The sequence below is a fragment of the Aptenodytes patagonicus genome, chromosome 15, assembly GCF_965638725.1.
Source record: "Aptenodytes patagonicus chromosome 15, bAptPat1.pri.cur, whole genome shotgun sequence".
Taxonomy (NCBI): Eukaryota; Metazoa; Chordata; class Aves; order Sphenisciformes; family Spheniscidae; genus Aptenodytes; species Aptenodytes patagonicus.
In genome coordinates this window covers 7013540-7028857 of record NC_134963.1, presented here as the reverse complement: position 1 = coordinate 7028857, position 15318 = coordinate 7013540, and the positions used below count along the sequence as shown (strand labels likewise).

The following is a 15318-nucleotide window of genomic DNA, read 5'->3' as shown; positions in this document are numbered from 1 at the left end:
CAATCAGTAAGGAAAAATATGAGAAGCTCCAATTAAAACCGTTAGGAGGGAGGAAATGGGGATGCAGGGCCTGTTTTGGAGGGTCACTGCAGCTCCAACAGTGCCTGAAGGTCTTAGTCCATTCTAGGAAAAAAAAAAAAAAATCAGTGTGATGGCAAAGTACATGGGGAACTGGCCTCCAGCTGCCACTAAGGAGCCCAGACAGCTCATCCTCACACGTGCATAAAGACACCAGCAATAGGAAGGTATAGTTTAAGCTGATTATTTGTATTTTGTTTTCCTTTGGCAAAAGAAGGCAGCTTGTGACTGAGAAGGAATCCCATCCTGTACCAATGTCAGGGGGTGCCCAGTCCTAGCAGAAAGGAGGCTCTGAAATCTGTGTGATTTTTCTGCACACAACAGTAACACATGGCCTGGCAGAGGCAGTGCCCTGAAGCAGCAATGGTTCTGGCCTTTCTGTTCCTGGACAGAAAGCACAAGTGTTTTTCCACGCAGCAATTTCATATTTTCAGTTAGACTGCTCACATCCAACATAACCTGTGGCAAGCTGCTGCGGGTACAGTCAGCTTCCCTTCCCAAAGTGGGTTGCAAATTCCAGTTGAGGGAGGAACATGCTAAATCCAAGCATAGTTCAGGATATAAAAGAGCCCAAGCAGCCACTGAAGACCTGCCTCGACTTGCTTCTGCTTCTTCACTGCGGATGTCTGGTTTAAAACAATTTCTTGGGTACTTCAGTTGCTGCTTTTGCAAGTGCTTGCTGGATCTGTTTTCCCTCACTGCCCTGGAAACTCAGGGACCTTCTCCAAAATTGTCAGCACACGCTCACTGGTAGGAGGCAGAAGCTCTGAGCATTAGTCAGGAGGACAGGGACCGGGTTTCTCACCGCACGTCACGCCAGCCAGCTCTAAGCCAGAGCAAATTACACTGTCATAGAACAGCTGTTAAGCACCAGCATTACCAACCTCTCTGGAAAGCCAAGGAGCTCTCCCAGGCCCTGGAGTTAACACACAACTGGCTTACAAAAGCAGGTGGTGAAGATACTGCTCTGAAAACTGGCATCTGAAACAGAAGATGTAGCTGCAGGTTGTGGTGTTGGGATTTTTTTGCTTCTGTTTTTGGGTTGGGGTGTTTTGGGTTTTTTTTTTCAGTAACTCACTGTAAGAGTAATTTTGAGGTCTGCATGAACCTTTCTATAGCATTAGCTTTTCTTTGGTAGAGACAAATTTACCACATATTAGATCACAGAGCTGCTTGCTGGCTGAGGTACACTTTAAATTAGCCGAGAAAGGATCTGACGATTCATGCAAAGCTGTTTTCTTAACTAATCCCTGGAACTCCTCATGTATTTGGCCAATGTTCAGCTTTTGAGTTAATTGCTGTTGTGTACATGCACTGGGGAGGCAGGAGGAGTGCAGAGAACTGGAAATACCCACAGATCTCATCACACAAAGTGGGGAACACAAAATAGCGGCTTGGTGGTTTCCAACACTCCTGTTGCACCTGTCTTTAGCTTTTTGGAGCTAAAGTTAGTTTCCTCTTAGATGTGAGAAGCCCTTGCACATTTGTCTCCTGATCTCAGGGTCATTTCCTCCTGCAAACCCCTTCCTGGAGGCAGCCAGCAGTGCCACAGACCACCAAAAAAAAAAAAAAAAATCAGCTAAACTTTTCAAATTTCAGGCCCTGGAACTACTGCACTGAGGGGGAAAAGGGAAAGGAGACTGGGGGGCAGAGTGAATAACCCTGGGCTTTTGGGGCATAAGGCATTTTGGGGCATTCTTGAAGGCCTTCCCAAAAGGAGCACAGTGGAGAGGACTCTCCCATGTGTACATGCTCTGCTTGTAGGAGCAGCTAGCCTTGTCCTATGACTGCTGCTCAGTGGACTTCAGCTTTAATGGGAGCATGCAAGCCCCACCTGGCAGGGAAAGTCTGCAAACACGCATCACAGGGCTGCAGTAACACTCAGGAGGTCACCTAGTCTGTGACCCTGCCCTGGGGCAGCAGTGGCTGCAGCGATGCCCTTCCTCAGAGACGCCTGGGTAAGGACATTACAGCCCTCTGAAACAGAGCTGGAAAACCAGCTCATTTGCAGATCCCTACTGGATCATGCCCCAGCATGGCCGGTGCATCCTGCCGAGACGAGCGGAGCAGCCATGCAGGCTGGCTTGGGCGACACACCGCCAAAGATGAACATGCTCTCCAAGACCCTCGCAAGGCATGAGCTGCACTTAGTCCCTCGCACAGAAAGGGCTGCTCTGAGGTGGCCCCAAAGCTGGAGGGGATAAGGAGGAGGAGATCCACCCCAAAGCAGAGGGATGACACTGAGAACTAAACACAGGCCCACATTCAAATCAGCAGGACGGTGTGAGACAGAGCAGCAGTTCACTCCTAGGTGAGCACTTATGGCTCCACACATGTTCAGAGATAACTCCATCAATGGAGTTATCAGGGTACCTCCATCAATGACTAGGAAGGACTACAATTCCCAGCCCGTGTTTGTTCTGATGGCAAAGCAGCATGAAATGCCTGCATATATGGAGTGACAGCATGGAAATAAGCCAGGTTTAACACCCAGGTGCTAACTTGTCCCTAGGCAGGTACCTGTAGTGATGGAGCATCTTCCAGATATTTGTGGGCTGAGGCCTGCTGCTCCCAGCACACACTCCTGCCACCTGCCTCAGCATGAAGACCAGCTCCGTGGGGAGGCATGGAGGCAGGTGAGGGACAGGGACATGCATGCCTCCCATTTAATTTCAGCAGCCTTAAGCAATGTGGTTTCTTACAGCAAAGCTATTCCATGGCTTTATTTTTTGCTTCTGTTTTAGTTACCATAAAATTTTAAGGTTGTAGGGTTTTTTTTAAAGTCAATTCCAGATCCCTGCTTACCCATGCCCTGGCCACAAGCACTATGAACAGTTCTCCCCGGGATCCAGCACAGAGTATGTGAAAGCCTACCTTTGCCAGACGTTCCTTCTTGTCCCACCAGTCATCAAATGCCCGAAACGCTACCACTTCAACCATCTTCCGGTTCAGGTCCCTTTTCATGATAGCCTTTAGTTCCTTCACTATGACCAGGAGGACTCCATCCACAGTGGCTTTGTGAGGATCTTCCTTCTTCGGCTCATAACCCGGTGGTGGAACTGAGGGGTCAAACTTGGGCAGTGGTGGCCACTGCTGTCCACGACCAAGAGCTGCTCCCATTGAGAAAGGGCGGTAGGGTGGAAGATTCACAAACTGCATCCGGCCCGTCATGAAAGGCGGATACTGGTATGTGTTTTGTGCCTGCATCATGCGGCTCAGCATCTGAGTTTGCATCTGGAAGGACATTGGCATGCCACCCCACTGGTTGCCTAAGACACTTATCATATCCACTTGCATGACAGGGAACATGCCAGGATGGAACGGAGGAAGCGGAGGCAAGATATGAGGCGGAGGGACCCCAGGGGGGGCAGGGAGCGGAGGCGGTGGGACAGTGACGGCGGGGTGAGTGGGTGGAGGTGGCGGAGGCAGTGGCGGAGGCATCGGGAAGCCTGGCTGTGGAGGCGGCGGAGGAGGAAGAGGAGGGAATCCCGGTGGTGGCATGGGGGGAATCGACGGGGCCATCACGGCTGTGTTGCTGACAGAGGAGTTCACCACAATGGTTTTGGCACATTCTGCACTGGTGATGGGCGCTGGGTTGGTCTCATCGTCAGAGATTTCCATGTCCTCCCCTGAAGAATGCTGACCCTGCGATAAAAGAGAGAGAAAAGGTGAGGAGCACATTCCTTTTACATTAAATATCACAGCGCTGGCTGCTTCAAACAAAAGCTAAGTTTAACACACGTTTTAATTGGGAATGGAGAAAAGCGAGCGATGCTCTGAAGAGACAGGGCCCATTGAGCAGCTGGTGCCTATTGAAGCTTTTCTCTTCCGTGTCAGACCTCAGGAAGCAGAGAGGTAAAAGCTTTCTAAAAGCGCATCAGTACCAACTGAACAAAAACCTCAGCTTCTATGGAATAGGAGGAATTGCTCCCATGCTCGGCGAAATACACACAATCCAAATGTCTTTCAGTACAAGATACATTATCTCTTCTTTGCATCTAATACTGACAGATGCATCACACCATGAGTTTTTATTCCTTAGTTTTCACCATGCACAAAAGAATTACCCTGTTTTTTCATTATAATCCCTGGCTCACTTGCTGTCAACTCAACCTCTAATTGTGAGAAGACAATACTTCCACATGGTTGCTGCTACTAAAAGTTGTCTTGACTAGATCACAGCAATTCACATGGAAAAAAAGAACCCCAAATTTGCTTAAATTGCCTTTAAACATCAGAGTCATAAATGCTGGGATTCAAAGACATAACATATGTCATGTTCTTAGGCAAAATGAATACTTTACTAGCCACAAGAAATACAGATACAGAGTTATATAAAATGCTGAAATGATGTCCCACCTCCACTGTCAAAGGGATGGAAACTGGATTAAAAGAGAGGGTGCCTGCTTGCTCTGAAGTCTCAAAGCTGCCTGATTAGGTCTCGTACAACAGAAAAGCCCCATGAGCCAGCTCCACCCTCAACAGCAAATTGTCACACCTGCACACTACGTCCTACAGGCACTTCAGTCCTGAAGGCGTCTCCAGCACAAAAAAACCACACGTATGACTGCAACATCCCTCAGGTATTGTTAAAACAAATCCTGCTAAGAAATACAGGAACCAAACATTGCTGGAAGACATATCCAACACACTGACAGTTTATCTAGGAAACACGAATGGGGTTGACCTTTTACTAGTGCGATGTCAGCAAAGACAGGACAGGGTCCCAATAACCTTCTCCAAAACTATTTCTCCCATTGTTCCTTTTTTTCCAGCTAAAATCGTCAAAACCCACCACTCTTGTGACAGCAAACATCCCTCAGCTATTTTGAGGACTGAAAAGCAGAAGCACTCATCATGACCTCCTCTCCCAGGCTCTCTACAAGCATGACTGGCCTGCCTCCTTTGAACGACTTACCAAGCACTTCCTTCCCCGTAACAGCTTTGCACAAAAAAGCCAGACAAACAGTTTGCATGTTGCCACCAGCTGATCTAAATAAAGAGCATCCCCATGTTCACCAGCACAGACCAGAGTACAGCAGCGATGCTCCACCTCTGCCAGAGCTCTCCTGCCTGCCCTGGATGCTGCGGGCTCTAGCCCAGCTGAGGCAGTAAGAGATCACGATCAAGTAGTCTCTAAGTGCCTCTCTGTATCTCAATCCTGGCAGGAGTTTTGGAATCTGCTGGCTGTTTTCAGCCAAATTTGACTGAAGATCCCAAAGATGTGTATTTCCTCCCTGTTCCATGCCAGCAAGTGCCTCTTCTGTCTGCTCTCCTACTAGTCTCCCCAGTCTGAAAGAAAAGAGCAATAGAGCTCAGCCCTTATCAGACACTGGAGAACCTGCACTGGGGAGAGGTGCTGGGAAGCAGGCTTTGTTGGTAGTTCTCATCCCGAAGCTGCTGTGATTTGATTTTTAACCTGTGGATTTTGCATAGGGGTAAGGAAACAAAAGCAAGAGCAGCTGAGTTGATGACTTTGCTATGAACTGTAGCTGTATGAAGCTGAGCAACTACAACTATCCAAATCAAACCAAATGCTTCACGTTTTAGCAGAGGTCATCTCTGCTACAGCAGCTACCACCAGAGAGCAGGCTGAGCACAACGCTTGCAACAGCAGCTTTGCAAATCCTCCTGTCCTAGCACCTCCCCTCGCCCTGGCTTCCCCGCATTCCTCTGCTGCAGCATGAACCCACCGGCTCATGCACCGCATGGGTCACCCCCAAAAAGGCACTCGCAGTTTTAGTGGTCTGAAAATGCCCAACCCCTCAGCTCAACAAGGACACCACCATTTACCCCCGCAGAAGGGCTGAAAGTACGAGCCTGGCAAACCCTGCAGCAAGCGCTATTGACACCCTGCTAACGGTAATGGAGACGGGACTCTCCCGTAGTTGCTGAGTTGCTTTAGTGCATCTGTATGTGCAGGGAGGTACTCCGAGGGCTGTTTTGTAAACCCTAAAATGAACAGCTAAAAAAGGAGAAGTAGAAATAATAACCCATTGCACTCGAGTCCTTCCAAAGCCAAATTATATCATCTCCTCCTTGAGCTCTCCACATCTGGCTGACATTTCTAAGTGGGTCTCACAGCCTGCATCCTCCCAGCTGCTCTACTGCAGTCACATCCCATGCCAAGGATGCTGGGGAATGAAAGGACATTCTGCAGTTTCAACTACCACAGCTCCAGTGAAAGGGGCAAAGGAAGAGCAAAGATGACAACTGTAGCAGGCGTAAACAAGTTTCCTGCGAAACAGACTCCATTTTTCAGTAAGTGAACACAAAAGGCACTGTTAAAAGCACTGGCTCCAACTACAAAAGCTAGATGATGCTAATGGTCAGCATTGGATAGGAAGCCAGGAGTGTTCAAGGCTACCAAAGAGAGACAAAATCAGCTTCGTATTTGCATTCATCTCATCTGATGGGGTAATGGAGGAAAGTCACCCCACAAAGCCCCAGCACCAGGCAGTGCCATGGGGAGCTCCAAGCCACAAATTCTCCCCAATGCCCAGTCCCTCCTGCAGGATCCTGCACCCTTCCAGTGCCACCCAACACCAGTCTGAGTCACAGCTAAAGATCGGTCTTTGCTGAGCACACACCACCAGGCCCAACGTGCCTGCCCGAGCCAACACGTCCTCCCTTCCTGGAGCACCACCAGTGCAGAGCAGCCCATCTCAGCCAGTCCTGCCACAGGAGACCCACGTGCTCCTGCCCATCACCCAGAGCCCACTCCCATCCACACCAGCCCTTTACTCAGTCTCAGTACCAAAGAATCCTGCCTGATAAATGAATGAGGTTGGTTTTCCCTCTTGAAGAAAGTATCAGATAGAAAAAGCTGATCCTGAAATTGCAGAGAGGTGGCAGGACTAGCCGGACTCCATACTGTAGTGCACACCAGCTTTCTTCATTCATACATGCATTTATTTTTACTTAAGCTGAAATGAGAACTGCTAAAGCAATAACTAGCATTTTTGGAAGACTGAAAGATTATTTGTTTTTTAATTCTTTTGGTGCTCAGATGGTTCTTCAGGAAGCAATAACAGACCCCCTGCTTCCTACAATGTTGGGCTGACAACTCACCTGCACTTGCACAGTGAACAGAGTCTGTGCTCCAGTTTTATCCCAAGCAAGATGGAAAGGGAAAGAGAAAGAGATTAAGCAGCAGGGAGAAACAGATCAAAAAGGCAGGGGCAGAGTGGGGGAGAATACACAAGGTTAGGAAAGAGGTCAAACCAAAAGAAGATCATCTACAAGGAAGCCTTTAAAGAAAGTTAAGAGGAATTAATATTTAAAGCAGATGAGCAGTTACAGGAAAGTTGTATCTAAGGGGGAAAAACATGGGCACCAACTGAGTGAGAGAGATCAAGGTACAGAAGGAAAAACCAAGGGGAGACATAGAAAGATCTTTTGTTATATGAATTTCTTTTCATTCACCTGTCTGAACCTGGATTTACTGTGGTTGCTTGCTACCAAATACCTTTCAGGGTAGACCTGAAAAGTAGCTACACTGTCCTCCCAAAGAAACTGCCTTCTAGCTGGCCTCTCTCTTTGCTCTCACAAGGGGAAAAAAGTGAGGTGATATGCGGCATATATACTGCTATGAGGATGTCATGGCCATCACTGTCAAAAAACTGTGTCAATCAGTCCTGCAGTTCACCTGCACATTTCTGAGGGCATCTGGTACAATGCCTCCAGAAAACCTCCCTTCAGCCCACTGAGAGAAAAGCCATTTCCAACTAAATTAATTTGTGCTGCCATCTTTACTTTGCATTAATTAAATTAAGAGTTAGCAAAACAGGTATTTAATTATACACATGACACATTTTTCCAAAGGTGTTTTAATGATGCAAATTTGTTGGGAGAGATTCAAGTCAGCGTAACTGGTTATAAATGGCCTCGTTCATTGTTCACCCAAAAAGCTAACTGCCACCTTTAATATTGGTACAGTGCATTTTATTTAGCACAGGCAGAGCCTTTTGAGTTAAGTGAAGGGAATATCCTGAGATCTCACTCCTGGATCAGCCTGAATAGTGACAGGGTAGAGAGCCACTGAATGCAAGGTATCAGTCTTATCTCAGAGCAATACCCAGCATTTAGCAAGCAAATGTTCATACCTGCGGAAAAAAGAAACTACATCCTAATATTTGCATGCAGAACTGGTAGTTTCCAGATGTGAAGAGGCTGTTCTCTCCCCGACCCAGAGGAGCACTGACACTGTGGCAGCGGTTGGGAGCTTCATCGTACATGCTGTTCGGTACCTTTCCTATGGGCAGAGGAACTTCACATGCTTTCATTTCCTTTTAAAAAGGCCATCTGATAAAGAATTTACTCAGAATTTCAGAATGCATTTTGAATATTGTCAGCTCTCAGTTAATTTCACTTAAATATTCTGCTGGGTACCAAGTTACTTATATTTGAGGTAGGGAACCTACATCACTGAACGTAGCAACTACTCTGACACGCCTGGCTGATCTCTGGTGCATCAAAACAATGAAATAGAGGATCAATGGCATTCAGCACAATGCAAGGTCATTAGCTTTAATGAAGTGAAGCATCCCATGCTTGCAAGAAATAGCAAACCTTTAAGCCTGCTGCAACTTGCTCTCACAGAGACCAAACAGAACAAAAAACAAATCGCTCCTTAAGCCCTAAAACTTGGAAAACTCCGTATTTAAATACTGACAATCTTTGCCATTTAAAACGTTAAGAAGAAGCTTTTCAATAAAGCTAGAACTAAAATCAGAAGTGGCTCTTGGACAAAAAGTTTTCATAACCTTGTCAACCACCACCACTTGGTTTTGGATTAAGTCCATCCAAGGATCTAAAAAATTCACCAAAAAAAGTGGGGAAAGAAAAACCTCTAGAGGTGATGGGAAGAGGACAACTGACCTAACGAGGTCGCACAGCAAGTCGCTGACGAAGTCAAGAACAGACTCTGGGTGCCTCCAACAGCCTATTCCCCAGCTCCGGCTGCCTCCCCGCGCCGAGCTCACGCCGTGCTTCCCGCTGTCCACACTCTGCATTGGACAAGGGAAACAGCCCTAGTGCGATACACTGCAATCCCAGGATGAAAATAGCCCACATTCTCTAACACACAACTCTCTCTTCCCAGACTCCTTCAGCAGAGCACATAAAAGAGAACGAGACGTTTCAAACCTGCCATGTTTCTTACAACATCGTCCAGACAAAAGGGAAGCCTGAGGATGGAAACCAGCCACCTGTAACTCTTCCTCAAAGACACAATTTCAATGAAAAACTCCTTTAAAAAAATACAAGCCCATTCAAGTTTGGCTCAGAGAATCCCACCATTCACTTTGCTAACAGAGTGAAATACCTCTTGCTGTCCAAAATCTACATACCAGAGCACGAGGGCTTCAGAGAGTATTGCTTTGTTCATTTTTAATCTGCTTTTAGTTAGAGAAGAGCATGCAGGTTCCGCACGTTCTTGGCAAAGCACAGAAAGAGGAGCCGTGCCTCTGAACTGCCCTCTTCGCTTACTGGGAGTGCAACACTCAGGCACGATGACACGGCAGAGGGAGCATGCTAAGCATTCACACCTCACGGTGTCAGGCGTGAACAAGGCAGACTTGGTACCATATTTACAATACATACAAATATTTTTACTTTGCTAACTATAATTATAGCTCTCCCTCTGAAAGAACACACACAAGGGTGGTACTTCACTGGTGTTGGCCAGAGCTACCCAAGGTGGTTTGCCAGCAGTTTAGCTACAGCAGCAAAAAACACAGAGCAAACCGCTGCCTGCACCTTCCCGGGTGAGCTTTCAAGCCTGTTCAGATAACTGTGCCATCACCAGCACCCGTGGTGGCTCGCGTCGGCCAGCACACCACACCACCACTGCAGCCTGGATCTATGCTGAAGTTTGTTTACTGCCTCCTCCCCAGATGTCCCGGGTTGGTTAGTCACATCTTTTAACCTCCTTTGGGCAGCTAAGAGAGCACCCGTCCTCCTGCTGCTGTCGGTGCACGCAATTACAATCATGGCAGCTTTTAATTGGGACAAAAACAGCTTTCAGGTATATTTGCACTACAATAAAATGCCCAGCTCAGGAACAGGCAAATGGAAAGATTAACACATTATAGATCAGTGATTATAAATATCTTCAGCAACATGTATTTCTATCTCAAGAACAGAAGATTGCAAAGTTTTTATATAGCTATATATTTATACAGTGCTTCGCAAATCTAACTCACAGACAAAGGTTGCAAATGAAGCAGAGCAGAACACAGACAGATCAGGGCTATGGACTCATCATCATGTCCTACAAAAAACAGGCACCAAAAAGGCTGCAACAGAGCAGGGATTTCTTGCAGGAGAGAAGTTACTTGTGTGTTTTGCTTGCTTTATTATTGATTGCAAAAGTATCTGTCACTACTTGAAAAAGACAATTCAAGCTCTATGAGATGACAATATCCTACCTGACACATACACTGTCTTGGCTCAGCTTATGTTTTGGTCTGGTACTTATTTGCAGTGCTTCTTTGGCACAGACTATCCTCCCCACACCTACAGGGCTGCGCAACGAGTAAAACAAGTGACAATAATATTCAAGTGCTCATTGTAAACAAACAGCACTGTAAACACCAGCCTAACTTATGCCACTTTCTTTTTTTCTTCTAATGCCAAGAGGGAACTTTAAGTTGATACCTCAAACCACAGAAGGATAGAGGGAGAATTCCCCAGAAGTCCCCATCGGTCCCAGAACAGGGAGATGGGGGTGAGGAAAAGCCACTGCAGTGCTTGTTTGTATCTCACAATGTGCTGCCTCAGGTGCTGTCCCTAATTAGACTGTCCTGCACATGGGGAGATGCCACAAGTTGGGATTTGGAAGCATGCGAAGAAGGAGCTCACCTGGGCTTTAAGTGCATGGCAGGAGGGGCTCTCGAGGGGGGAAAGCACATGGAGCTAATGCTTACAAAGGGAAAAGGTCTCCTCACTCACTTCCAGTGTTTCCTGACACTAGAAACATAAGTAAATCGACTTGTGTTTTAAGGACAGAGAGAGAGCTGGAAGGCTGCCCACTGGTCCACGCCATCATGAGAAATATCTAGTGAATTAAGATCATAAAGTGAGCTCAAACGACAGAAGTGCCAAAGACAGTATCCCAGACTCATGCAGATCTGCACCGCCAGTTTCCTGCAGGCTGTCGGATGATGGTTCGAGTATCTGAGATGGGTCTCAACACTTTGAGACACCTTTTCTGACTCCAGAGGGGATTATCCTTTGCCTTCTCCCCACAGGGCAGTGAAATAACATCAATGTCTCCAAGGAAAGGAACAGAGCAGTAGCTTAAGTCAGTATTTCCCAAAGCAAAGCCCAAGGACCACTGATGTGACACGGGGCATGAAACAGCGGTCCACAAAAGAACGAAAAATAGGAGAAAATAAATGCAATAACTGAACATGAGGGATTCAGGCTACTTTTACTTGACTGTAAATAGAAGCTCCGGTGGCTGTAAAAGCTGCATGGCTTCTTCTTTCCAAAAGTTGAGATGGATCCTGGAGTAAGAAACACCCACTTAGGCAGCCTCTAAGCATCTCCACGAGGCTAAAAACTTCTTTTATTTAACAAGAGATCCAGGGAAGGACAGACAACTCTACATGAAGCAAAGAGGACAGAGATGGGAAGCAAATGCAGCGCGTTAGTGGTCCAAGGTAACCAGATCTTCACTGATCCAGAAACAAAGCGACTCAAGAAACGTGATCCCAAAGGAAGAAGACTCAACCAGCATTCAGAACTTTCAAAAATTCCTTCTCTTGGCAAGAGAGCACCATACTTTATTTTTCAACATGACTTCCAAGAGCCCACTGCAAGAGCTTCCTAGGATAGCAAGCCTCAGAGCCATAAATTAACCCAGTGGGAAAACAACTGCCAGATTTGCCTCAGCAGAAAGCCTAAAGAGATGAATTGGCAAAGAGGGCAATAACTTGCTGAGGGGTTTGCTCTGTTAATGTTGAGCGCATTACCTTCCAGAAAAGGGGTGGTTTAATTCAGGTCTTTCTCCCTTCAATAAGGGAAAGGAGGCTCTGAACTGCAAGCTTCACAGCATATGATGTGGTTATACCGTTCGCGTTGGCAAGATCACCAAAGAAGGGATATTTGGAGAAGCCAGACATTGCCCCTGGGCTTCCAGCATGCACAAGAGACTCTCCGGTGTCTCTGGGGACAGCTCTAGGAAGAGTGCAGGCTAACATAACATCCTTTGGGTCCACATTCATCAACGCTGAGACTGGAAGCTTCCAGACCCCCTGACTGCACAGATTTGAGCCAAGACAAACGTGATCATACAACTGGGCAGATCACAAAATACAGTGAGAGTACAAGACAGGGAGTCACTGGCCCCCAGCCTGAGATCAGGGATGCCTGGGCAGCCTGTGTGTGCCCCGATGCGACGCTTGCCTGGACAGTTGTCCCTTCTGCATTATATGAACAAATCCGAACTGGCAGGGTGAATGTGTGCCAATTCAGGGGCTGCGTCATGCGGCCATAGTGTTTTTCATCACATATGAAACACCCTAAAATTGGATTTACCATCTCATGGAACCATGGCCTTTTCCCTCAAGTCTTAAGTAGATCTTATTAAGGGGAAAAAAAGATTTCTTTAGGGGCGGGAGGAGGAGGTAGGGAAAAGGAAGAAGGAAAAGACAGAGGGGTGTTAACATGGGGGAGCCATGTAACAAGGCAGGTTCTTTCCACAGCAATGGTTGTTCTGGTTTCCCTATTTTAGATGGGGGGAAGGGATAGCTGAAGAGCTATTTGCAATCTAACTTCAAAGGCTTTAGTCGGCTGGGAAGCTAAGTCATGCATAAAAGGATGGTAGAGTGGCAAGAAAATACCCCCTACAGATAAATTAGTCAGGGAATGTTCTCTGCTTCTCCCAAAGACTTTCATACAGCCAGACTGGCTTTACCCAGGTAAAGCCCTTTTCAGACACCAGGTTCAGTGATGCAGAGTCCTGGGAAAAAAACAGCCAAATCCAACACAGGAACTAAACAGTCTCTCTGAAAAAGAGAAAGGCAGCAGTAAACATGCAATGGGCTTCTCTGTCATTTTCTGCCATCTCAGCTATTATCAGTAGATTTTATTCTAAGGTCTGTCCACACACAAAAGATGCAGAGCTTGAGGCAGCATTTCCCTCTAAAGATGCAAAGAAAAGCAAGGAATTTAGGAGAAATCACACTGTATATGGAGAACTAATTTCCCAAATGATTCTGAAATGCTCCGTTTTGTTCTTCACACTGATGTGGAGAAATGCACCCACGTTTCTAGAGAGCAGAAGGTACTTTACAATCAAAGATAAAGGGAATTGGCAACATTAGATCAGTCCACCTGTAAGTAGTAAAAAAAAAAAAAGTGCAGTAACTGTGTGCGCAGAGTACACAGATATCTTACAGTTCAGTGCTAGGCAGGAGCTACATGCCATCCCCGAGCTTACCCTCATACTTAAACCTTAGGTCAAATGGAGCCATGAATTCAGATCTTGCTACCAACAGGGTGATAAGCAAGTAGATAAGCTTGGAAAACAGTCTAGCTTCCCAGCTGGTATCAGCCTATTGAAGAATAGGTTGTATATATACTGTATTTAAACAAGTTCTAATCAGCAGAACTAGGCCAATTTGATATTATTCCTCTTTTACATACTACTACTATACCCTCGAGTATCTGAAATCACGTGGCTATTACAGTTATGGCAGCATTTTCAGTACTCTGTTCAGTGCTCTCTGCATTTTCAGTGTTAGCAGCAACAGCCGTTTCATTTGCAAGACCTGGACGTCCGCAATGCAACTAGTGCAACACTGAGTCTCCTCAGAAGGGAGGGCAGAAACAAAGGAATCGAGGTCTTGAAGGACAATGGGCAAAGTAAAAAAAGAAGAGCTTTTGTTAGATCATTCATCAGTATCATCTTTTAATGCTCTTCTGCTCACTGCCATCTGCTCTCAGACCCAGGTGCCATTAAGTATATCCTGAGGCAGCAGTTCAGACACTTGCCTTCCTTCTCAAGAGGCATCCCAAATGATGAGCCTGGCTTCTCCCTCCGCTCTCCAAGAGCTGGAGCTATTTTTGCCCTGAATTTCTAGGGTGCAGTCCTGCTCTGTTCATGACTGGTGGGAAGCAAAGAGGCCCAACTGTTTTTGGCACCTGGAGGAAAACCCAGGAGCCTGTAGCCCACAGCTGATGGAGGTAGCCCAGAACAGCCCTTTCCAAACAAGTACAGCTTTTACTCTCCAAAAAGCGTGGAACAAGCAAGGGGAAAGATTTAAAGTCCTGATTTTTATGTGAACCTTTCCCTTTCCTGAACACTCTTGCTGAGATTTCATGAGCCCTCCACTGCTGGCCCGGGAGGTCACACAGACTTAGCACTACCCTCCTCCCAGCAGCTCTCTTCTATCCCAGTACCAACTATTTGAGAAGAAATAAGAAAGCATGAAAGAGGGAACATACTGTTAATAAGGTCTTTAGGACCTTGTTATCATCTTGACTGCAGTCATGGTGGCAACACAGTATGGTTTCAAATAAGAAAACTTGCGGCCTTCTGTTCTGGAGACAGCCGCTGCCATCATCCCAAGACAGGATAAACAGGACATCTGCTGTGTTTCTGAAATTCCCAACAAAACTGCTGCAGACAAGACCATTCAGCCAGTCCACCTGACCTTGACAAAAAGCATTTAAAACCACTTTGGATGAAGCCCCCACTGCAGGTGGTGTTAAGTGCTCCAGGCCTGCTGGGACATTGCAGCAGAGAATGACCCTGGGGAACGAGAGGCTCATGAGACAAAAACTTCTCTCTAACTTTCTGTGGCCAGACTCTGAGCCCTTTGCAGCAGTGACCACAAATGATGACTGGCACCCTAATGAGCTTAGCAGGCTCCACTCATTTTCTGAGCATTACAACACAAGCTAACAAGTCCTTCCCAGCAAAGTGTCGTAGATGCATTAAAACCCAGCTAGACCACAGGAGACGCTTCACTCCAAGGAGCCTATTTCAAGCAGCTAAAGAGGCTGAGTAGAGATGTTCTTCCTCAAAAGTAAGGGTGAGGCCAGCAAGAAACAGTTCCCCTTTGGTAACATTTCTCTTACGGATCTTCTCTCTGGAGGCATCTTGAATTTTTCACTGCTTTATTTCCTGCTTAGATTTTCCTTCTCTTGCTGTACTCTGATTTAACTAAGTGCAGTCAGAGCGGAGAGAATCAAGCACATCAGCTGAGGTACGTAACGTATTCATTAAAA

General features: G+C 46.6%; 1 protein-coding gene across 1 annotated transcript in view; it reads right to left on the bottom strand.

Annotated features, from left to right (window-relative positions):
- The window catches only part of SETD1B (SET domain containing 1B, histone lysine methyltransferase), a 50483-nt gene that overhangs the window by 14855 nt on the left and 20310 nt on the right, over positions 1 to 15318 (bottom strand). Inside the window, exon 7 of the mRNA XM_076352858.1 lies at positions 2953 to 3723. Within this exon, the coding sequence (XP_076208973.1) occupies positions 2953 to 3723 (771 nt within the window). The remainder of the gene's footprint in view (positions 1 to 2952; positions 3724 to 15318) is intronic.